Raw genomic sequence first — 26750 nt, forward strand, 5'->3', positions numbered from 1 at the left:
TCGTGGGACTAGGGAAAAGCTGCACAGCCTGGTTAAAATTCGAACAGTAAGTGTTAACTACTGATGGCTGTTAACTGTAAAGTGAAAGAATAAATCAAGTTGTAAAGATTTCTAAATTCTCAAATTATATGACCAGATTTTACCAACAAGAACTACTACTATTACAAATTATTTTAATTAAAAATCAAATTGATGTTTTTTTGTTAATTTATTCTCAATAAGTTTGAAAAAACCAGAAACCTCTCAATCATGTCTTGCATTGTCTAAAGCATTTTACAGACATGTTGTCATCAATTTCACCAGCTTTGAGTAGCAGCAGATTACCTGAAACGTGGCTGAGAGTTATATTAACTTACATGAATTTCCAATGGTGGGTGCCAGAACCAAGCTTAAAATCCCAGATGTCAACCCATCCTCCAAAAGTCAGAACTAAGTATTAAGTTCTATAATATGCCTCTCTGTAAAGTATGGTAAAGAAATGTACAAATCTTTTTTGGAGTGTCAAGGGGTTTACCGGGATTGAGCCTAGAGTGCTTAATCACTGAGCCACATCCCCAGCCTTTTCCATTTTTTATTTCGAGACAGGGCTCACTAAGTTGCTTAGGGCCTCTTTAAGTTGCTGAAATTGGCTTTGAACTTGTGACCCTCCTGCCTCAGCCTCGTGAATCACTGGAATTATAGGCATGTGCTACCATTGCTAGCTGACAAATCTTTTATCTCCTATATTATTGCTCTGCACAAGCAACAAGATTTGCAATTTCACGTCAAGCCAGTGTGTCACTGGACAAATCAAGACTCAAGTTCTCTTTCTTTTGCCTACTTCTGAGAGAGCCAGATTTTCTAGCATATAACTCTCTATCCATGGCCCTTCTTTGCAGCTCTTGCCCTAGTAATTAGCTGCTGGGTCAGAAACTGACAGTGACCCACGGGCTGCTACAAGGAAATTAATAGAACCATTTGGGCACTTTTCCCTTTTAATGTGAACGGGAAACAGGAAGGAACTTTGCTAGGTTCCAAAGTAAAAAGTACCTGGGTCCCAAGTAAAAAATCTGGGAGCTGAATGGAGGGGAAAGGAGTGGCAAGTCAAAGAGGCCATTGCAGACTTCAGACAAAACAAAAAGAATACAAGCTGTGTGAAAGAAAGACCTTCAGAAAAAAGGTAATATGGTCAGTGTATGGTCCACTTTTTTTCCGTAGTTCCAGACCACATTTATCCAGATGCAGAAATGTGGCTGTGGAAGAACAGAGAACTGTAATGATTCCACACAAGGAAGCAACAGTGGTTGTCAAGGAGCAATAGAAGACTAACAGTAAAGGCCAGGGCCCAGACAATATCACTCTGAGGCAGGGTCTCTAGATTTGATGCTACTTCCTGACACTTTGGGCTGGATAACTCTTTGCTATGGGGGCTCGTCCTGTGCATTGTAGCACGTTTAGCAACATCTTGGTGTCCACCCACTAGATGTCAGTAGCAACCTTCTCCCCAGGTGTGACAATCAAAAACAAACTACAGATAATGTCAAATGTCCCCTGGGAAGCAAAATCAACCTTAGTGGAGAACCACTGCTCTAAGCAGGTTGGATGCTAGCAATGGGAACACGTTTAATAATTTTAAGCAAAGGAAGCAACAAGATCAGATCTGCTTTTTGAATAAATAGCAAGCAGTGTGAAAGGAGACTATGGAGGGGCAAATAGAGAGGCAAAATGATCAGTAAGACCACAAAGTTCGGGTTTGAAAATGGTGAACAGTGAACCAAGGCAAAAGCAACAGAGTCACAGAGGAAGGTACAAATGTGAGACCCAAGGGCAGAGTTAGAACTGTAGGCCCAATGATATAGAATTTGAGGGTAAGGGAGAAGTGTGACAGAATTACTTGCAGGTTTCTGGCTTGGCAATTCAGGTAGCTATGGTGCAGGTCATTATCTTGGATATAAAATTTAAAATAAAGAGTTCTTTAAAAACCAGCTAAACATAATAAAAGCTTACAGTAAGAATGGGCTGTCCAGGGAGTGAAGTCCAAAAGAGTCAGTGCTCAGCTACTAACACACAGTACACATTACAAATATTACAAAGTATTAACTCGCTTAGTCCTCATCATCGTCCTTTGAGATGTTTTCATCTTATAGATGGGGAAACTGCTACACAGGAAGTTGAAGAACTTCTCCAAGATTCCATAGCCAGTCAGTTTTGGAGCTGGGATCCCAACCTTGACATGTAGCTCTAGCATGTAACTCTCTATCCCTGGCCCTTCTTTCCAGCTCTTGCCCTAGTAATTAGCTGCTGAGTCAGAAACTGACAGTGACCCACTTGACAGCTGGCTCATTCATTACCCACTACACTTCACTGCCTGTTGGTACATTTAAAGAAAAAGAAAAACAAAGGTCTAGATGAAAAATATAGATTTGGGTGGTTTCCAGTATACAAATGGACAGTTGGTGAAATTATAGAAAAGAAAATGTGTAAAGTCAGAAGAAAAAAAAAAGGTAGAATGAGCTACTAGAGAAAACTACCTGCTAAGCAAAGGTGGAGAAGCCAGAAGCAGCAGCCAGTGAGAGGGATGTGAGAGGCAGAAAAGGAAAGTTCTAAGGCAGGACATTTGTACCCCAGGCAATCCTTTGCATATAATCTACTCTCCTCCATAAATGTCTTTAAAGTGAATCATTAACTTCAAACAAGGAACCTGTCAAAAATCCATATTATATGGCACATTCAAAATAATTTTATAAAGTTGAGCAGAACTCAAAATCATATCAGCTTGCAACTTTTCTAGACATTGAGAGTTTGTGAAAGGTACACTGTCTAATTAAAAATGAATAGCCAAGGCATCGTAAGAAATCATTCTTTACATTTATATATAGCTAAGAAGATTTTTAAAAGTTTCATTCAAATCCTTTCATAGCAACAAAACGTGTTACTGTTATCCGTTTTGTTGAGTATCACATGAAATACTGGCTCTTTGAAGTTTTGAAACTGACAGATATAAAACTATATTCTAAAAGGATTTAGAAAAAGTATACATGAGAATTCGTCACTTCTCACTCAAAAGAGTTACCTGACCATTAGTAAATCTAGAGGTGCATTTCTCTGTAACTCTGTTATCTAAGAAGTTTTGTTCACACATTTCTTATCAAACTTTGCAATTCTAACCCTAAACACAAAAATATAGTAGGAAATAAGTTCCCTCAAGATACAAAAAGATGGACTCACTTCCAATTCAAGACAAGTATTTCCTTGGGTAATAAATCTTGATTTTCAGGCCAAAAATTTAATGTGCATACAAATCATTCAAAAGGATCAAGCTAAAAAGAATATTCTAACTAAGTAGGTCCAAAGCAATGCCCATACTCTGCCATTTCTAACAAGCTTCCTCCTGAATGACATGGATTCTCTGTTCCACAATAGTTACTCAAATGTGGTCCTTGTACAAGAAGTACTGGCAGCACCTGGGAACTTGTGAGGATTGAGCTTCTCCCAGACACCAAACAGAACATAAGAACATCACCTACTGAAATGGCTGGCCCTAGAAATCTCAAAGTTTTTTTCCTTAAAATCCATCTACAACTCATTCACTTACTTTTTATATTTTGTTGTTATTAAAGATTACTTTTCCATTATCTAAAGCTTAGAGTCTCCAGTTCTCTCTGTCTCCTCACCTATAATCCCCTATGAGTCTACAATATGCCAATTAGATGGGACTGGTGATTTTTTACTATAAATCATCCTCCCTCTTGAGAGGTTTTGTTATGGTGGTTATAGTTGATACTTCCCCTCATCTGGCCAGCCTCTCTAGTCACTGAGCCTAATTTCTCAATGAAATATGTTCTCACCATTCTCTGAACCAACAACTTATTCCACTATAGGAATTTTTATTTCATTAGAATGTTTACCACATTCTGCTGAATATAAGACATATTTATATGTACGAGGCTAGGGTCTTTTGACCTATTGCTGCTGCTGAACTATAAATTATTTGAGGGCAGGAATCTTTATTGCTAATTCTGATATTCCTTGCATTGCTTAACATAGTTCCTTACTCATATAATACTCAATAAAAATCCAAGAAAATGAAATAAAGCACTATTATTGATGAAAACTTAATATAAACACTCATTCATCACAAATTTAAATTATGTTTTTTACTTCTTCAACCATGATTGATTTATTTTTTTTCTTTGGCATAACAGACATGAAAATTAGGCACAGGGCCTTTATTTTCATTTTTCCCCAACTCTAGAAAATTTTAATTTTTAACAACCTTACTTAATACATTTTATCAGAACTTAAATTCTGAACCAATTCCTTTGGCATTTTCATATTGAACAGAGTTGATCAGTTGAGAAAAATGAGTCTTATGATGAATTTTTTTTTTTTTTTAGAGAGAGAGAGAATTTTTTTTTAATATTATCTTTCAGCTTTCGGCGGACACAACATTTTTATTTTATGTGGTGCTGAGGATCGAACCCAGGCCGCACGTATGCCAGGTGAGCGCGATACCGCTTGAGCCACATCCCCAGCCCTTATGATGAAATCTTCATAAAACCATCATAAACCTCCGCATCTATGAATAGAAAAAGACTACAAAACAGCACAGAAATCATTAAATCTGTCATGTTGAAATAACGTACAGTGGAAAAGATTAACTTTTGGAAACTAAAGTCTCTTCAGGATGCCTAACAATGTGAGAAGTATAAAGAGACTGTCAGGTCTACTTTAAATCATAAAGTTTAGGTTAGTCCAAAGTTAGCCAACTAAAAAAAATCTCTCAAGCACAATCCCTTCAAATACAGTAGAATGTATAAAGACCAGACATAATTTAAATAATGAGTTAATGCAAAATATCCTCTATTATTCTGAAGATAAATAAAGAACAGAAGTCAATTTCAAGTTACTATTAAAAATGAGCACAGGTCAATAAGCATATAACAAATGGGCAGAATATGAGATCAGAGCTTAAAAGTGATATGGAGTTGGGTTCAGCACCAATGGCTAGAAACAAAAACTAATGTTCTAAACTGTACTTCCCTAAAAGAATTAAAGAAAACAATGACTTTGCTGACATGTAACAAGTGTTCTATTTGAGAGCTGCTAACATTGAGCATCCTACTAGAATACAAAAAGTAATCACATGCTGAAAATCCCTGAAAGTGATATCTATTCATGATTAGTTAATTAGCTCTCTATACTTTAAAGATCATGTCACTGGCAGAGGGTGGGAAAGGAGTGGTGGCAGACAGTACAATGCCCGGCCCCCACCCACACCCTAATCCCCAAAACTTATAAATATGTTACCTAACATGGCAAAAGGGACTTTGCAGCTGTGATTCTGTTATAGATCTTGAGAAAAAGGAGATCACCTGGATTATTTGGGTAGGGCGGAAACAATCACAAAGGGTCCTCTAAGTGGCAGAGGAAACAACAGAGGAGGGCAGAGTGATGAGAAATGAGAAGTACTCAGTAACCTGCTGTTGCTGGCTTTGAAAATGGTGGAAGAGATCATAAGCCCAGGAATGAGGAAGCCTCCAACAGCTAGAAGAGTGAAGAAAAAGATTTTCTCCTGGAGCCTTAAGAAAGGAAAGCAGCCCTATTGACCTTTGATTTTAGCCTAGTGAGACCTATGTTAGACTTCTAATCTATAGAATTGTAAGATAACAAATGTATGCTGCTTTAAGCCCATTAATTTGAGGCAATTTCCTATGGCAACAAGAAGTGAACACAATGGTAAATTGCTATAAAAAGAATTCTCAGGGCTGGACATATAGGTTAGTGGTAGAATATTTGCCCAGCATGAGAAAGACCCTGATTCAAACCCCAGCACCAAGAAAAAGAATTTCCTCAAAACAAATACAGAAAACACCTTTAAAGTGTAACATGATGTTCTGTGAAATACTCAGCAAATATGTTGATTTTGTTTGCATTACTCAGAAAAGCACCTGCTCCCCTGTAAAAAGATATCACACAATACCTACCACTAGAAAAAAAAATTAAAAGTAAATAAAATGAACTTTGATCAAAAAGTAGATGAGAAAATAGAAAGATATTTTCAACCAAAGAAGAGGGTGATGAAAATTAAGTTGGAAATTTTGGTATTTCTTACATTTAAAAAGAGACCAACATTGTATTCTACTCATAGGTCAGCCAGAAGGCAGACACCACTATTTCTTTTAAAGCTTATATTTACCTGATGATCCTCTGTGCAGCATACTGATGGAGGGAGCGAAACTGTGCTGACATATTTGCTAGCGCTGCCAAACAATTTGTGTGAAGGTATTTGTCCTGTTAGAACACAGCAAGTTTAAAGCACATGTCACATCTTAAGCAAGATTAACTAGGAGCAAGTGTAAATTCAGTTATTACTTATTTTAGAAAGTTCAGGTGCATAATTCCTTTTTTCTAGTTCCCAAATCCATAAAGTTCAGAGAAGTCAATGTTTTTTCACAACCCATCTAGAAGCAACTAACACAAAATATTATGCCACTTGATGGTGTCCATCATTCCCAGCATGGTGAACACTCAAGTAGTTTGCTGTGGAAATATTAATATTAAATATAATGTGCTGCTTCAGACCCTAATGATCACACGTAATATAATACATACACTATAATTACCTTCCTAAAATACAATGAATTCTCTATACCAAAACACATCTGGCTCCTAGGGTCTCAGATAATAAATATAAACATAGATCTACATTAGCCCTATAGAGAGAAATAAGCAAAAATATTTAAGTTAACTGGACCATTTATCTATGACTTCTATACATTACTTTCTTTGATAATATATTGCTATAGACTAGAACTGAAATTCACTCATCAGTAGTACATACAGAATCCAGTTAAAATTTTTCTTTTACTCTTTCAAGTATTCTCTCTCTTCTACATTTCTTTCCCATCTGAATTCATATTTTCTCCATCTGAATTAATATTTTCTCCTGTTTACAGCTTTTATACTTTGTTGTTGATGCTTTGAAAAAGGCAAATCATGTTATAGTTCAGCAAAGATACATAACTTTGATCTAAATGTGTGGCACTGCTTGTTTTCTATTTCATATAAAATATCTCTGCTAGTATAGCCATTAAATATTAAGAAACAGACATTATCCAACAATCATGCAATGGAGTGACTATATGCTGATGTGTATTTTCCCACTGAATTTCATGAGAATTTTAGTGCCTCCAAAATTAAGATTATTTTAAATTGTAGTCTTACTTATACTATATGCATAAAAATTAAAGGAAAAAAAGCTGAGGAATACTTACTCTTGTCCTTGTCATATTGTACTGAATGGTTCTTATTACAACCAGAATCAGGAGACTCCCCAGTGAAATTTCAGTTAAAACCCGTTCTGAATACCAAGTAATATTTTTTAATATCTGTAACAGAGAAGAAAGGTTTAAGTAAAAAATAATGCTTTAAGGAAAAAGGTACTGCTCCATGTCTACAGTTTTTTATAAACTACAGCTTCACTCAGAAAGGTTAAAACAGTAAATAAAAGTGAATTATGAGATTTTTTCAGTTCTAGCAAGTAAACGGAGCTAATGTGCTTGCTTCTTCCTTCTTAAAATAGAAGAGACAAAATAAATAAATAAATAAGCCCAACCCAGTCTGAAAAACAGAGGAAGAGATCATTAATAGACAAAAAGGAGATACATCTGAAAGAGATATGGCATATAAGATAAAAGTGACAGAAAAAAGTGATTTGAAAATAAGAAAAGATAGATGCCTTTTGAAAAGTAGAGCTTTCCCCACAGAGTTCAGAAAACCTCTCCAGGTATGTTTAGGACAGAGGCCAGGAGCACAGCGAACCTGACCTTCAGGAAGGATGTGCAGCCATCAGCTGTGGCTGTGTGAAGCAGGCAGCTCTGGAGAGCAACTCCAGGCCTCAGGGAGAAAGAACTGTTCCTAAATTAAGCTGAGGTGTTTCCACAGTAGATCTGTACCATGGGTGTCAAGGAAGAAAGGAATTACACACACAAAAACTGGGCATGAGAGGATTCCCCCAGCAAATTGTATGCAGAAGCATATCTGCACTGTAACTCTTGACTGGGGTCAAAGTAACTGTAACTTACCACTTCGTGAATGGACCTATTGAAGCCATCATCTTCTGTAAGGATCAATAATATTATAAGGGCCATATATACATGGTGTGAATTTCTTTCTTCAACATGATACAGAATCTCAAGAATTGGTAAAACCTAGGGAATAAAAACCATAATGTACTATTCCAATACCTTACTCAACTGTTTTAAACCCTTTACACTTTTGTTTTGTACTTTTTACTTTAATATCATAGTTATATTTGAATTTAAAGGAAAAAAAAAACATGCAAACCCACTCCTGACTACGTGCACTTCCCATAAGCATAGCTAAGAGACCAAGAAAGGAAATCATCACTAACTCTAGGAAGGTCTGTGAAAGTCTATCCAACCTAGAGACTGAATTTTCAGAGAACATTTAGGGTCAGGGGCTGAAATGTTTAAGAAATCACATCACCTTGCCCCAGCCAAGAAAGGGGAGAAAAGCCAGATGCCCAGAAATTCAAGAATGTTTTCATGCACATGCTAAGTGAAACTAAGCATATACATGTACTACAGTATGTATTTCAATGTTAATAAATTAAACAGACTACTATAGCCCAAGGTACATTTTTGTCATGTATATTGAGGTTTTACTCTTCAGAGTATTTGTCCAGCATTTCATTTTATAATCCTGTTTCCATACGGACAAATTTAGTCTATTTCAAATCATTACTTTGACACCTTCAATTTGTTCATTCTCTACTAATTAAGTAGATTACTAAATGTATCTATTAAATATGAGCTAATTAGCTGCAAATTACTCCTTATATGAAACTACCATGAATACTCTCCAGTGGATGCAAGAAAACAAGCAAAAACTCTTATATTGTAAATCAGACAATAACCTGTAATGAGTTCTCTGTACAAAGTTCCCACAGTGGTATGCAAAGCCATAAAAATAGATACATTTGGGAAGGTATACCTATGGTAGTTGTATATTACTCTTTTACAAGTTACAGCTGAAACTTTCTCTTATTTCTCTAAATTGTAAAGTGCAGATGCATGAACATCACTAAATTCAAGAACTAAATGCACCACAATAGTCATTGCTCTTTTTACTTTGTACACCCCAGGCATCTTTCTCTTTAGAGGTCCTTCTGATGTCAAATATGATATATTGTACTCACATTTCACATTACCTAGTTAGCACAGTTAGATTCTGTATAGTCATTTAACTCAGCATTTGTTATTTCTGATTCTGCAGTTTTCAATAGATTTTTTTGTGCCATGTCATTCTTGTTCTGGCTAAGCCTTAAGAAACACATTCATCACTACAGTATGAATGTACTACAGGTATTACATACTGTACTACCTAACACACTCTTAAAACCCTGTACTTTACTGAACAAGACAGACAAGTAAATGGTATATTCAAACATATGAGCAATAATGCAGGAATATGTAATGGGTCCAAAATGAGTATGTTGGAATAGCGCTTGAATTTTTTCTTTTAAACATTTTTTATTGAGCTATAACTTACATATCATACAATCAATCCATCCATTTAAAGGGCAAAAGTCAATGATTTTTAGGATATTCATAAAAATGAGTAACCATCACAATTTTAGAACATTTTTATCTCAAAAAGAAATCCCAGGCTCTTTAGCTATCACCCCAACCATCCCTCTTTTCCTATCCTGCCCAATACTCAAAGAAACTACTTTCAATCTCCATAAATTTTCCTGTTCTGGGGTTTCTTTCTTTTAATTAATTTTTTAATTTACATATGACAGCGGAATGCATTACAATTCTTATTACACATGTACAGAACAATTTTTCATATCTCTGGTTGTATTCAAAGCATATTCACACCAATTTGTGTCTTTATACATATACTTTGGTTAATAATGTCCATCATATTCCAACATCATCTCTAACCCTATACACCCTCTTCCCCTCCCACCCCTCTGCACTATCTAGAGTTCATCTATTCCTCCCACGCTCCCCCCTCCCTACCCCACCATGAATCAGCCTCCTTATATCAGAGAAAACATTCGGCATTTGGTTTTTGAGATTGGCTAACTTCTCTTAGCATTATCTTCTTTCTGGGGTTTCTAATGAAGGGAATCTCATAAGATGTAGACTTTGGTGACTGCCTCCCTTCACTGAGCATGTTCCCACATAGTAGCATCCATCAGGATCTCATTCCATTTTATGTCAAATATTATTCTACTGTACACACTTAATTTGTTGATGGACTTCTTGATTGTTTCTACTTTAGGACTATATTTCTACTCTACTTTAGGAATGCTGCTGCTATGAACATTTATTGAAAAGGTTTTTCTATAGACAGGTTTTCATTTATTTTGAATATGTACTACCATTTACAGTGAATTATTGGGTGATATGATAACTGTTTCAAGATCTGTCAGACTTCTCCATAGCAGCTGCATGATTCCATGTACTAACAATGTATAAAAGAGCACATATCTACACATCCTTGCCAACACTTAATATTATTTAACTTATTTTTACTGTAGCCTTCAAGTGGGTAAAGTGGTATCTCACTGTAATTTTCATTTCCATTTACCTGATCACTAATGATGTCAAGTACTGTTTTTATGTGCTGATTATTAGCCATGTGTATGTCTTCCTTGTAGAATGTTTATGCAAATCTTTTAAATTGGGCTGTTTTTATTATTGAGTTATCAAGTTCTTTATATATTCAGACCCATGATTTGCATTCATTAATCTTGTTCTCACATCTGTGGACTCTTTTCACTTTCTTGATGGTATACTTTGAAGCACACAAATTTTTATATTGATGAAGTCCAGTTTATCTCTGTTTTTTCCTTTTGCTTTTCATGCATTTGTTGTTATACCTAAGAATCATTTGCCAAATCCAAAGTCATAAAGTCTAACTCCCATGCTTTTGATGCGTTTTGAGTGAATATGGACATAGTTTGAAGGCTCAACTCCATTCTCTCACAAGAGGCTCTCCAGCTGTCTCAACACCACTGGTTCAAAAAAGACTATTATCCCTTCCACACTAGTCTTGATTCCGACTAAAAATAAGCAGACCATCAAAATAAGGGTTTATTTCTAAACTTTCAAATCACTTCCATTCATCTATTATGTCTATCCTGTGGCAGTAAAGTCCTGATTACTGGTACTTTGTACATTTTGAAACAATAAGGAAGTGTGAATGCTCCACCTTCATTCTTTTTTAGAAATGTTTAGGCTGTTCCAGGTTCACTGTAATTCCATATGAATTTCAGAATTGCCTTATGAATTTCCATAAATAAGTTGGCTGAGTTTCTAGAAGGTATTGTGTTGAATCCGTAAGTCAGTTCAGGGACAACTGCCATCTTCACAAAGTTAAGTATTATGATCCATAAATATGGGATTTTTTCCATTTCTTTCAATAATATTTTCATAGTATAAATTTTGTACTTCCTTGGTTAAATTTATTCCTAAGTATTTTACTCTTTTTGATGCTACTGTGAATAGAACTATTTTCTTAATTTGATTTTTGGATTCTCCATTGTTAAGGAATAAAATTACAGTGGTTTCTACATATTGATTTCGTATCCTAATCCTATATCTTACAACCTTGCCAAACCCTTCTAATAGTTTTAACAGTTTTTTTTCCTGAGGATATATTAAGGTACTCTACACATAAGATACTGACACCTGCAAATACAAATGTTTTACTCCGTACTTTCCCATTTAGATGACTTTAAGACAGGCATGGTGGCACACACCTGTAATCCTAGTGACTCAGGAGGCTGAGTCAGGAGTATCACAAGTTTAAAGGCAGCCTCGGCAACTTAGCAAGACCCTGTCCCAAAATAAAAAATAAAAATGGGCTGGGGATGTGGCTCAGAGGTTGAGCAATCCTGAGTAAAATCCCAGGTACCAAAAAAAAAAAAAAAAAAAAAAAGGCAAAAGTAGGCATCTTTATCTTTGATCACAGGACCAAAGTACTCTTTCATCATTTAGTATAGTGTTAACTCTGGGGCTTAGTGACGCCCTTTATCAGACTGAGTAAGTTCCCTTCCTGGTTTGTTTTTTATCATAAAAGAGTTTTTATCATGAAAGGGTAATAATTTTGACAAATGCTTTTTTCTGCATTTATTTAAATGATCATGTGATTTTTAATTTTTACTCTGTAGGCATGACATTAACTGATCTTCAGATGTTGAACAAAGCTTATATTCCTGGGATAAATCCCATTGGATATGATATATAATTACTTTTAGAACAGCACTTTAAATCTGAAAGAATTATTGAAACTGAGATCTGAAGAGTTATGGGAGTTGAGAAAAAGGGCAAACAGACTTCTGTGGGAAGAAGTATTCAAGAGAGAAAACCATGTCTAAACTTAGGAAATAGATCACATTGAAAGAAATTCAATTAATTGAGTATAAATAGAAAAGAACACAAGAACAATAATGCAGAAAAGAAAAACCCAAAAAAGGGATCTGTGACAAAATTAATGTAGTCTTTTGGCTACATTAATGAATCAGAGTTTTAACTGAGGAAACTATGAAGACATGAATCATAAGACTTTTCAGCTAGGAAGGGACATGATCATATCTGACATTAGTAAATTCACTTTGACTAACGGGTTGAGAATGTTAAAGACTGGCAAGACAGAAAGCAGGAAAGCCAGTTAAAGATATTGAAGTAATTGAAGAGATAAGCAGCTTAAACCACAGGAGTGGCAATGAAGAAAAAAAATTAATAGATTCCAATAGTATTAAGGTTGGGAAATCAAAAGGACTTCTTTGTTGTTTTTTTGTTTTTGTTTTTTTGGGAGAGAGAGAGAGAGGGAGGAGAGAATTTTTTATTTTTAATATTTATTTTTTAGTTCTCGGCGGACACAACATCTTTGTTGGTATGTGGTGCTGAGGATAGAACCCCGGCCGCACGCACTCCAGGCGAGCGCGCTACCAGTTGAGCCACATCCCCAGCCCAAAAAGGACTTCTTTGAATGTGGAGGGAAAAAAACAGAAGGGTCAAAGCATCTATCTTTCACGAACTATATGGATGGCTCATCAATGTGATAAAGAACACAGGAGTAAGAGAAGGAAGAATAGGTCCTGGGGAGATAATGAGCGCAACTTTCACATGTTTGGGACAAGGTATCTATGATGAAGCCACTAGGGAATGTCTGGGGCAAGTGGGAACACAGATTTAAGACATAGGCAATGAGGAATGTAAATACAGAACTCAAAAGCTGTGCACATATAGGGGCTGAGGCTGTAGCTCAGTGGTAGAGCCCTTGCTTAGCATGTGTGAAGCTTGGGTTTGATCCTCAGCACACATAAATATAAACAAATAAAATAAAGGTATAAAAAATACAATAACATCATTAAAAAACACATATAAATGACAACACAATGGAATTCACTAGATGTTTGAGGGAGAAGAGCAAAGAAGGGGGAAAAAATTAGGAGAAAACTCTTCCGCAGGGCACATTTGAGAGCTAAGAAAAGAATAACACATAAAACAGAAAAGCAAAAGGCACAGAGGTAGAATACCAGCAAAGAACAAGGGTCGGAAAGATAAGAGTGTGTGTAGGTGGATAGACAGCATGTTTCTACTCCCCAGAATTCACAGGTTGAAACTCTAACCCCAATGGGATGGTATTAAGAGGTGAAGTCTTGGGAGGTGATTAGGTAAGAAGGTGGAACTCTCATGATAGGACACAGCTTGCTTCCTCTCCCTCTAAGCCCTTCGCCATATAAGAACACAAGCAAGTATACAGTCATATACACACCAAGAAGCAGGCCCTCACCAGACAGGGAGTTGACAGCACTTTTATCTTAGAATTTTCAACCTATAAAATTATGAGAAATAAATTTCTCTTGTTTAAGCATCCACTCTGCAATATTTCTGTGACAGCAGCCAGAATGGATTAACATATGGAGGTTGGGTATCTTAAGAATAGAGGTGAACACTGTCAAATGTAGCAGAATGCTCAAATAAAGGAGTGATGAAACATGCCCACTGGGTTTAGCAACAAGCAGCTACTGACAACAGAGCCGTGGGAACAGAAGCGGATCATAACAAGCTGAAAAGGGAACACTAAGTAAAGAAGTTAAGGCAAAAAACATGTCCCAAGGCTTTCAAGAAACACAGTCATAAAAAGAGCTAAACATGCTGGGTATGGGAGCATGCCATTCCAGCGGCTCGGGAGGCTGAGGCAGGAAGATGGCAAGTGCAAAGCCAGCCTCAGCAAAAGCGTGGTGCTAAGCAACTCACTGAGACTCTATCATAAATAAAATACAAAAAATAGGACTGGGGATGTGGCTCAGTGGTGAAGTGCCCCCTAAGTTTTATCCCAAGTACCAAAAGAAAAACAAAACAAACAAACAAACAAAAAAAAAAAAACCGGGAGATTTTAGGTTTAACCTTAGGAACTATCTGTGGCTCTCCCTGGCAAGAGATTGCCCAAGGCACATGACCTTTATCTTCACTGTGCTAGGAAGATCTCTTAGGGTTGCTCTAGAGATGGGCATAACCCGTTGGGAACTGGACAGCCCACTTTTAACCTTTTTTGGAGAAGAACATTCCATGGAAGGCCTTTGATGTTCCCCAATATAAATTAAGCAGGTGTGGGCACCATTTGCCTTTTAATATAGAAGCTGGATTCATATGATCGACTTGCCTGTCCTGCCTACACTTTTTGAAATTTATTTCTGTGTCCTGTGGTTTTTTCATTGTTCCATTTTTCTCAGCTTTTATTTCTCAGCCAGCCCATTTCACTGAGGGGAACCCCATTTCCATTGCCTGTGCAGGGTGCAGGCTAGACTAAACAAATAGGATATTTGACCTTTTTTATTTTTATGTACAAATCACACTCAGAAGCTGGTTCAAGAAGACAAGAGGATTGCAAGTTCAAAGTCAGCCTCAAGAAACATAGTCATGAAAAGGACATATTTTTTGCCTTAACAATTTAGCAAGATCAAGTCTCAAAATAAAAAATAAAAAAGATTTTTAAAAAGGCCAGGGATGAGTCCCAGTAGTTAAGCAACTCTGGGTTCAATTCCCAGTACAAAATCAATCAATCAATCAATCAATCAATCTGTGGGAGACCACCTCACCCGTGACTGAGTTAACTCCCAAGCTGGGCAATGTGGTGTCAAACACCCATGCTGCTAAACTGCCCTGCTCTTCTAGGTTCAAGTGACTATGTCTTTGTGCCCGGGCAGGTCTTCCTACAGCCCCATGGGTGGAGATATGCTCACCTGTTCCTTTGTTATATATAACCCCTTGCCCTGTTTAGGATAGAATCTTCCATGGGAGTGCCTTGTGTGTGTCCCCTTCTCTTACTGTGCTCTTGGGTGTGGCCTACCCAGGTGTCAGTCAACCTGCTGACAGTGAACATCATGAAGATGACTCAGCCCCTTGAAACCTGACCCTTTGCCTCATTTGAATAGCTTCTCCTCAATAAAAGGGGTCAGCACATGCTCTCTCTCTCCTCCTGCGGACCCTTAAGGTCAGAGAAGCCCTCAGAGCAACCTCAAAGAAAAAGGTATTTGTGTCTTTTGTGTGGTTATTTTGTGCAGCCCAGTTAGCCCAGTTTACCCGAGTGTTTTAGTTGCCAATGAAAGCCAGCAAAAATCATACTCAGAAGATAAAAGACAGCTATCCAGAAGAAGATATAAAAATCCTTATGTAACTTGTTTTGATAATTCATGACACATAGACTTTATGTCACCAGTAAATACCAATCTCATTTTCTATGTGTCTCTTCAGTAAAGTTTTAAGCTTGTAAGCTATAAATATGACATGACTTCCATATGTACAGTATATATGCAGGTTCAAGGCCTGATCCAAGAACATACGACTGGTGGAGGCTTAAGGGAAATGTCCACAAAATCTCTACCTGACTGATGAACATAAACAGAAATTTAAATGGTAACTAACTCATAATCACCTAATTAAAGAAGTTACAAATAATGCAATGTTCCAGTGAGTATATCTTATTTGTCCAGAATCCCTTTTAAGAAATCCTCTTATACATTGAAGAAAGATATGAAAGAAAAACTCAAGAGAATGGAAAGACCTCCCATGTTCAGGGAGAGGCAGAATTAATATTGTTAAAGTGTTCTTACTACCAAAAGCAATATACAGATTCAATGCAATACCCATTAAAATACCAATGACATTCTTCACATAACTAGAAAAAAAATCCTAAAATTCATTTGGCAGAATAAAAGACCCAGAATACAAAGCAATTTTAAACCAAAAAAAGCAATACCAGAGTCATCACAACACCTGACTTTCAATTATACTACAGAGTTATAGTAACAAAAATTGCATGGTACTGGCACAAAAACAGACATATAGATGGTACAGAATATAAGACACAGAGACAAACACACACATCTACAGTCATTTGGTCCTTGACAAATGGTGTTAAGAAAACTGATTATCCATATGTAGAAGAATGATATTAGACCCTTATCTCTCAACATGTACAAAAACCAACCCAAAATGGATCAAACACTTAGGAATTAGAACAGAAATAATCAACCCCTAGAAGAAAAGATAGGATCAACACTCCAATGTACAGGCACAGACAATGACTTTCTCAATATGACCCCTAAAGCTAAAGAAATCATGCCAAGAGTTAATAAACAGGACAACATTAAATTTAAAAGCTTCTGAACAGCAAAAGAAAAAATTAGGAATGTGAAGAGAGAACCTACAGAATAGAATGGGGAAATATCTTTGCTAGCTGTTCTTCTGACACGGGATTAATATACATAATATATAAATACAAGAAAACAAATAACCCAATTACTAAATGGACAAATAAACTAAGCAGGCACTTCTCAAAAGAAGAAATACAAATGAACAATAAATACATGAAAAAGTGGTCAATATCATTAGCAATCAGGGAAATGCAAATCAAAACTACAATGAGATTTCATTTCACATCAGTCAGAATGGCAGTCGTCAAGAACACAAACAATAATAAATGCTGGAGAGGATGTGGGAAAAAAAAGAAACACTTCTATACTGTTGGTGGAAATGTAAATTAGTACAACCACAATGGAACTCAGTATGCAGGTTTCTCAAAAGACTAGGCATGGAACCACCATATAATCCAGCTATACCACTCTTTGGTATTTACCCCAAATAATTAATGTCATCAAACTATAGTAATATATGCATACCCATGTTTATAGCAGCATGATACACAACAGCCAAACTATGGAACTAGCCTAGGTATCCATCAACAGATGAATGGATGAAGAAACTGTTTTATATATACACGGTGGAGTATTATTTATTCAGCTATAAAGAAAAATAAAATTATGTCATTTGCAGGAAAATGGATAGAACTTAAGACCATTATGTTATATTATGTGAAATAAGCCAAAGTCAAGGGTCCTATATTTTCTCTCATATGAGGAAGCTAGGTAAAAGAAAAAGAAAGGCATGGGGGGGGGGGGGCAGTGGGGGGTGTCTCATGAAAACTAAAGGGAGATCAGCAGAGGAAGAAGACCAGAGGATGGAAAGAGGGGAGAAAGGGGGAACAATACTGGGAAATTATATTGTTATATGCATATGTAACAACAAATCCCACCAATATGCACTACTATAATATACCAATAAAAAAATGTGGAAAGAGAAAGAAAGAACAAACAAAATCCTTTTGTTAAAGGTTAAGAAGGCTAATTATTAAGAGGGCTCCATTCCATAGTGATTGGTCAAGGAAGTGAGCACATGGCCCAAAAAAGGAATTCTGGAGCACTTCATGAAATTTTTATGAATAATAGATGTAAATTTTCTTCCTTCTGGCTTACAAATGATAATATAGACACATGCTCTGAGCTACACATGGTCCCCTCTCTCTCCATTTCAAAGTGTATGCCTGGAAACAAGGCCAAGGCTTTCTTGTTTAAGCATTTACTTTGGAAAGCAGAGGCAAGGGATGGAAATGTTTAGCCCCTAGATGCAGCCATGACTGAAGCTAAAAAGCTTCATGAGTTTTTAATTTGTGCCAAAACATTTCTTTTCACTCAAGGTAGACATAAAGAAGTTTGTTAATGGGGCTGGGGATGTGGCTCAAGTGGTAGCGCGCTCGCCTGGCGTGCGTGCGACCCGGGTTCAATCCTCAGCACCACATACCAACAAAGATGTTGTGTCCGCCGAGAACTAAAAAAATAAATAAATAAATATTAAAAACTCTCTCTCTCTCTCTCTCTCTCTCTCCCCTCTCACTCTCTCTTTAAAAAAAAAAAAAGAAGTTTGTTACTTACAACTAATAGAATTGTGACATTTAAGATGTCTAGCTACTTTCGTGGATAAACTACTTTGCTTGTGATGATAAAATCTTAAAAAATCACATCAGTATAGGTTTTTTCCTAAAAAGTTTCCCTTCTTTAATTCTATTCTTAACATTTGGGTACTTGGATTCTGCCTGAAACACTATTCATAGATACAAAAAGAAATTTAGAAGTCATTGCATTGTTATTCTAATAAATACTAATTTAAAAATGCATCACAAGAAGTTAGACCAGATTAAGGAGTACTTGAGTTAAAAGAAGTCAAAGAGCTATTAAGTCAAAGCACCAGTACAAAGAGCTCAAGTCAGTCTACACTTGACATTGTAGAGAGGAAGGAGTTCCTCCAGCCTCACAAGCACCTGTGCACTACAAGGTATTCTGAGAGACACTGTGATATGCCTAACATTGTCTTCTTCTTCTTCTTCTTTTTTTTTTTTAAATGGACATAATACCTTTATTTTATTTATTTACTTTTTATATGGTGCTGAGGATGGAACCCAACGCCTCACACATGCTAGGCAGGCATTCTACCGCTGAGCCACAACCCCAGCCTCCTAACATTGTCTTCTTAATATCAGAGTCTAGAGAATTAAATAATGTTAACAATAACAAAATCCTCAGTACAATAAATTCCAACTGATAACGTGTTTTCTAAGAAAGGCAAAAGGACACATGGGGACACAAATTTAAAAATTATCAAAGTAATCTATGAAAGAAAATTAAAAACAAAACTAAACAAATGCTACTCCATCCCCCTAAAAACCTCAGAACAAAACCCTGCCACCATTCACTGTGTGTTGTCAAGGACAAACAGCTGCAGCTCCCTGCCTCATCTTGCATACCCGTATCCTCACCATAGAACACTGAAACGGTGATGTCCTGGGCTTTCTGCTTAATACATTTCTGTTAGAATGCAACCCGCTTAGACTTGTCTCTGTGCTTATTCATATCCATGAGAAACAAACCTTCTCTTTACAAGTTCATACTCCAGAGAAGTACAATTTTACACCCAATTTTGCTATTTAAACAAAATATGTTTTCCACACGTCACTCGTGAGGAGACAGGTTCTTTCATCACACTTTCTGTTCATAGTGTCACTGTGATGCAGAATATGCTCAGTGAATTCAAATGGCCACCAAATTTCTTATCAATCTGTAAAAACTGGGGAAGAGGGGACATTCTGTTGCTATCAGCCAGCTGCAGGCTATTTCGGGAATGTTCACATTTTTTATGAATGCATTAATACATTGCCATCTGAATATCAGAGTTTATAGATTAAAGAATGGTAACAACAATAAAATTGGACAAGCACAATAACAGTCCACAGTTATCTGTATATGATAAGACATCAAACATACCTTAGTAAGATGGCTAATGTCTTACACATTAGTTATAATGGAAATCAATGATTGCTTATAGGAGTTTATATCTAGAGATAAATATTGTGGAACCAATTTCACTCACATAATGAAAAAACACTGTTCATTAAAGAGATGTCTAGCTGAGTTCAGTGGTGCAAGTCTGTAATCCCAGCAACTATGGAGGCTGAAGCAGGAGGATTGCAATTTTGAGGTCAGCCTGGACAACTTAATGAAATCCTGTTTCAAAATAAAAATGTTTTAAAAAGGACCAAGGGATGTGGCTCAATGGTAAAGTATCTTGAGTTGGGAGACGTTCAGTAAGGGACCTTAAAATAACTAACTATAACAGGCCAGGAACTGTGTTCAGACAGAGCTAGAGTCCAAGCCTTCATGAGGATAGGACACTATCACATTTCCTTTCAGCCATTCTCCTCAGGAAGATGCTGCAACTGTGACCAATTACACTAACATGGTGGGCAGGCAGCTAGCAGCTGGAAGGGACCAAGAAGAAATAAAAATCTTGAGAATTGCAGAGGGTGCTTCTTAGAAGACTTTAATCGGGCTGAATCCTGAGCAATGAGTGTCTGCTAAAGGCCCCAAGAACTGGGAAGCCTGGCACCAGCTGAGGATGCTGCTGTGCTCAGCTCTGTGAGGCCACTGCTATGAGAGGAGTCTCACACACCGAAGCAATGCAGGCCTTTGCCTGTGCCTAGTGATATTTTCCCTATCAACTTCTTAACCATCAATCTGTGAGGCAACCAGGCAAATATATTTACCCTCTTGGGAAAAGAAATTATTCTTCAAAATATTATAAAATACACAAAATGTGGGAGGTTTATCATGATACTTACAAGATTTTCCATATCTGTGCGAGCCAGCATGTATGTTCTGACATTACTATTCTGATGGAGCAGTGTGTACAAGAGGAGCGTTGCTTGATCAGATGTTTGCTGTTCACATAGGGCTGTGTACAAACTGTTAAAGTTAATCTGGAAGGCATGTGGAATTGATGAGGGGAAAGGGCTGCTATCTAGAATACAAAAAACAAGCAGATTTTAAAAAAACGGTGCATGAGTATTTTCTGGACCATGTTTTTTGTACAAACAATAAAAGCACTGTGAAAAAAATGCATACAAATCAATTTCTCTTAGATTTAAGTAAAATCCCTACATTTCAGAGCCAAAATTTCAAATTATATTTTAAACTTTACTAAAATAAGTTACATAGTTTGACTTTGTTATTTTGTTACCATAAATAGAACTGAACTAAATCAGCTAAGAACATGAGTTTAAACAGTGCCATGGGGCAAAAGGTCCTTCCATAAATACCATTTAACCAAGATACTGAGATCCCTTGACGTCAAAACAAAAGCACCAATACTAAATAAAAATATCTAAAAAACAAATAATACAGCTTCTATATAAAAAGGAAATCTTCTTATAAGATAGGGTTTACAAAAAACCTGCCTTGAAGCTAAGTTCATTTACTGCAAACAAATAAATCATGGCTGAAGTATTCACTAATGTTATTAACCCATTTCTAAATATGGATAGAAAAACAACATATAATTTAGCAAGTTTTAAAATAATACCCAAATCAAAACACATTCAACATTAGTTTCTCTAATGTACAGAACATACCAAGCTTAAGACAACTACTAGAAAATTTCTATAACATTTTGTTTAAAAGAGAACAAAGCTAATTGACCATAACTGCTAAGAAATTTCTTCTTCTTCTTTTTTAAAGAATGGTCACTGGAATGATAAAAAGCATAAATCATAGTCTACTCTGGGAAAATTCTTCATATTCTAAAACAGACATGGCCCTTTTTCTATAGTTCACAGGATTTGTGTAGAAACTGAAGGAAGGTTAGATTTAGGAGATAAAGATAGGTTCAACAGAAAGTCATAATCTCCTGAGATAAAACAAGGGAATGTGACACTACAAAGAGCTGACACTTTCATGTGTGCTGAAAATAAGCACCAAAAGTCTCTTAAAAACATGAAAGCAGGGGCTAGGGTTGTGGTAGAGCTCTCACCTAGCACATGCGAAGTGCTGGGTTTGATCCTCAGCACCATGTAAAAAAAAAAGTAAAGATACTGTGTCCAACTACAATTACACACACACACACACACACACACACACACACACACACACACACAGTAAAGTTGCCACCAATAAAGCAAAACATTTACCATTCCTGAAAGCCATGCTCTTGTGGAAAAGAGTTATGTCTGAACACCAAAAACCCTGGTGGCCCTGTACCTCTGATTCTCCTTCCTACACTTTGTGTTTGTGAGAGGAAGGCATCTATAAATGCCTTCACTTCTACTACATGGTGCCCTGGCTTTTCCACATTTAAAATAATAGATTATTTTTTCAATCTTAACACTATCATTTTGACACTTATAAAAATAATGCCTTTGTGTGACTGAATTCTTGCAAAGGATGGCAAAAAGAAGTTTGTCTTCTACTGTAAGTATGCAAATATTACAGAAGACTCACTGGAAAAGACTCTGGACACTCTGAACCTCTTTAAAGTGGAAGCAGAGCAGCGTGTTCACTGAGCTGTAGCACAGCTGACGGTACTGAGTGCCTCCACAGCGTCAGTAGCAAGGGCTACCAGCCAACACACAGCCGGCTTTCTGCCTGCTAGCCCCTGCTAGCCCCTACTAAACGTGAACAACAGCCATGTCGTTATCTGACCAGCTGGACAAAGGATGAAATGGAGACTTGGAGAGAATAAGTAGCTTTTCTCGGGTCAGCCTTGAGTAAAAACCAGATGAACCTCATAATTACATCGGTTCCTATAACAACAGGAATAATGTGGTAAGTCTGTGCTATGGTAAAACCCCAGTTAATTCTTACAAAAATCATGTGAAGTAGAGATAATAACCCCTGCTTTACAATTAAGGGCAATGGTATTGAAATAAAAAAGAAAAAAAAACCCATAAAGCCAATTTTTTAATCTCTGTACTACATGGTCTCCCAAAAAATGACTATCTCAAGCAAAGTTCAAACCAAAATGCTTACTAATATTTGGCCAGAGCAGCCACAGTTACAGCAGTAGAAACCATGGACAGGAAAGGAAGGCATCTATAAATGTGTTCATTCTACTACATGGTGCCCTGGCTTTTCCATATTTAAAATAATAGATTATTATCTATGTGGTAAAATCTGAACTGATCATTTTAAAATTTTATTTTTCTTAGTATTTACATAAATGCTATTAGGTGGCATCATCTTCATTTCATAGACAAAATCATTGAGGTGTACTAATTATGTGAAATATCAAAGGTCATTTGATACTTGGTCACATTCTAAAGTGACCAAGGTGAGGTGTGAACCCAGGTCTGTTTGGCTCCAAAATTTGTTTACTTAACCATTAAGTCACATTGTCACCAGGAAGAAGAGTGTAGTAATGGAACAGAAAAGTACTACCAGATGTATGAGTTTCATTATTTGTTCATCAAACTATTATTGAGTCCCTATTGCGCTGTGTTACTGGCGTGAATTTTAGTGTTGAAGCTTAGACTCCAAAGCAATTGTGTTAAGAGGGGAGCCCTATAGGAGGTGGTTAGGTCTTAAATGCTCCTCCCTTGTGAATGGGATTAAAGCTCTCATAAAAGAGATTCCACGCAGCCAGTTGGCTTCTTTAAGTCCTTCCATCTCTTCTGCCATGTGAGAACACAGTATCCATAGTACCATCTTAGAAGCAGTTTTCAGTTCCTCAACAAACCTAAACCTTTGGAGACTTTGATCTTCCCAAAACTGTGAGAATAAATTTCTGTCCTTTATAAATTACCCAGTCTCAGGTATTTAATTACAGCAGCACAAATGGGCTAAGATACTCTGCAAATAATACCAGAATTGGCAAAGATACAACTAATTGATACACTAATCCACTGACTATTAAAAATGTATGTTAGAATAGTCTGGAAAGACATAGCACAGAGCCTCAGAAGCCTTAATGTTCCTACCCAATGTATGTACATTTTGCACAACTTAAATACATGAATGTTGGGTGAATCTCTGTTTTAGGAAATTACATTTATACGTTATTATTGGGGTTCATTTTGACATATTCATAAATGCATATAACAGTTTTCTCCATTTCAATCCCCAGTGCTGTCACCCTCCTTCTCTTCCTCCCTTCTGATTCCCTTCCTCTACTCTGTTATCTTCCTTCCATCTATTTACTTATTTATTGGTACATGATAGCTATATAAAAAATTGGAATGCACTGTGATATATTTATGCATACATATAACATAATTTGGTCAACTTTATTCTCCAGTTCTTCCCGTTTCCCTCTCCTCCTCCCTCCCGATTAGTCCCTTGCTTCTACTATACTGCTCTCTCTTCTGTTTTCAAGAGATCAATCCCCTCCTTTTCTACCTCCTTTTCCTCTCTAGTATCTGCATAGGAAGGAGAACATTCCACCCTGGTTTTCTGCCTCTGGCTTACTTTACTTAGGATGATGTTCTCCAGTTCCACCCATTTACCAGCAAATTACATAATTTTATTCTTCTTTATGGCTGAGTAGAACTCCACTGTGTATATGTACCATATTTTCTATATCTATTGCATACATCTTGATAATATAGCTACTATAGAATTGTAGAATGTTACCTTTTGTTAGGAGATTACTATTTTAAAATGTATCTATCTGTTCATGTTCTAATTTAGGGGTTAATAAAGTACAGCCCACCATCTGTTTTGGAAATAAAGATTTTCTGGTACGTGGCCAAGTTCGTTCCTTCTTGTGTTATCTATGGTTGCTTTTCAATTGCAATGGCAGAGTTAAGAGGAAAAGACCAGATGACCTTGTGAAGCTACTGCTCCTTAATATTTGCTGATTTCTGATCTAATTTTTAGTTCTATAAAACTCTAACTAGAATAGACTTTAAATGAAAATTTAAGATAACCTACCATTTGGGTTTCATAGGTTATTATTCTGTATCCCTAATAGGAGGACAAGCTGGCCAAATTAAACACAAGCTAGTTTGGTTATCTCTGAAATATAAACTTAAAGGAATATAAAGGATCATAGCACTCTTCTAAGATTTATTTGACCTTCCTGAGAATATTGACAGGAAAATCTAAGTTTTTCTCATTTTTAGCCAATATGAAAATAACAAACTGATACATCTCCAAATCTATAAGACAATAAACAATATGGTGTGAACAACAATCTCATTAGAAAGAATATTCAGAGAAAAAAACATTACAAACCTTGTGTGTTCTTAAAGGACATAATGGCCTGTCTGTAGGGATTGGGTGCATCTGGAGCATCTGTCAGGTTAGCCAGCACCAGCAGAAGCAGGAGACTCTGGTTGGCCAGAGGGGAAGAAAGCTCTGGAGAGGCAGCCGCTTTGCTGCCCACACCTCCTAGTGTGAACACAGTCCAGAGTCCAGCTTGAGAAGAAAACACATTGGATTGCTGTCATCAATAATTTATGCATTTCTGCACAATATTCTACACTTTTTAATGTTTAAAATTTGAAATAACACCTTTTTTATTATAGGAGCAAAACAAGTTCATAATTTGAAAATTCTATTGTTCAAATGTTTTAAAGACTATCAGTTCCTAATTCCATAACTCTACATAGATAACTGTTAAAGATAATTATTTAAGAATTATCTTAATTATTGATAATTAACAATTATCTAAATTCTTCTTTACATAAGAAAGCATATGCATAATTATGAGAAAATTCCATGTACAACTTGATACCAATAATTCACAGTGCTCAAATCTATAAACACATGAACTAGTCCCATTAATACCATCAGCATCAGCATTGTACTACTGGTACTCCAAGCAAGATTAAGGTAAGGAAAAAAGACTTCTTAAAAGTTAGGGAAAAAAAATATTCACTATTTGCACACATTATGATTGTCGATTTAGAGTGCACTGTCCAATAGAGTACCCCCTGGCCACTTATATTTATGGAACATGTGAAATATAGTTCAAATTGCAATATGCTGTGGGTATAAAATATACAATGAATTCTGACAATTTAATACAGAAAAAGAAGAATGTAAAATATCTTACTATATTATCTTTGTAACACTGCTTACATGTATTTTGGATATAATGAGTTAATGTATATCATTAAAATTACTTTCACGTGTTTCTTTTTATTTTTTAATAAGACTACTAGAAATTTACAAATGTGACTTATATTTATATTGGGTAAAGATGCTCTAGAACATCAAAGAGAATCAACTGACACTGCAATACTAACACACTATTATAACTAATAGAATATTTTGACACAGTTCTATGGCGATAAGATAAAAATCAAAGCCTTTTTATACATAGTGATAAATAATTAGAAAATATATTTTTCCAAGCCAGGTGTGGTGGCACACACTGGTAATCTCATCAGCTCAAGACACTAAAGCAAGAGGATTGCAAGTTCAAACCAGGCTCAGCAACGTAATGAGGGCCTGTCTCAAAATTTTAAGAAATTCGAGAGGCGGGATGCTGGGGATGTAGCTCAGTGGTAAAGTGACCCTGGGTTCAAATCCCCAAATTATAAAAGAAAGAAAAGAATATATTTAATTCCAATCATAATAGTAAAATACAATAAACTATTCAGGAATAAAACTAAAATAAGTAAGACCTTCGGGAAAGCAACCCCAAAACTGAAGGCCATAAGAGATCTAAATTAATGTAAAGGCATAACATGTTTGTGGACAAAGACAGTACTGAAAAAAAAGTCACATCTGCCCCCAACTGAATCTAAAATTTAGTATGTTAGCCATCAAAATACGAACAAGAATTTATGTGACAGAAAATTTTATGCAAACAGAAGATTTTCAAAAGACTTATACCACCCAGCATTGGCAAAAGTTCAAATTGTAAACAGAAAGAGATCAAAGTGAAACAGGATTTGGTAGAGGATAATTTGGTAGTCTTCATTAAAATTTAAAATGCATATCCTCAGGCTGGGGAAGTAGCTCAAGAGGTAGACCACTTGCATAGCAAGCACAACTCCAGAAAATGTGACATAATATACTTTGGAACTAGGGATACAGCCAATGGGAGTGAACA

At 36.3% G+C, this 26750-nt stretch overlaps 1 protein-coding gene across 2 annotated transcripts in view; it reads right to left on the bottom strand.

The window, feature by feature from the left end:
* Window positions 1–26750, bottom strand: part of DYM (dymeclin) — a 358107-nt gene that overhangs the window by 190481 nt on the left and 140876 nt on the right. For both annotated transcript variants that reach the window (XM_081262969.1, XM_081262968.1), the window contains 5 exons: window positions 24923–25105; window positions 20539–20717; window positions 8067–8192; window positions 7257–7370; window positions 6179–6273 (listed from right to left, as the gene is read on the bottom strand). In XM_081262969.1, coding sequence (XP_081119095.1) covers window positions 6179–6273; window positions 7257–7370; window positions 8067–8192; window positions 20539–20717; window positions 24923–25105 — 697 coding nt within the window. The remainder of the gene's footprint in view (window positions 1–6178; window positions 6274–7256; window positions 7371–8066; window positions 8193–20538; window positions 20718–24922; window positions 25106–26750) is intronic.

The sequence above is a fragment of the Spermophilus citellus genome (assembly GCF_964194105.1).
Source record: "Spermophilus citellus genome assembly, chromosome: 12".
Classification (NCBI taxonomy): Eukaryota; Metazoa; Chordata; class Mammalia; order Rodentia; family Sciuridae; genus Spermophilus; species Spermophilus citellus.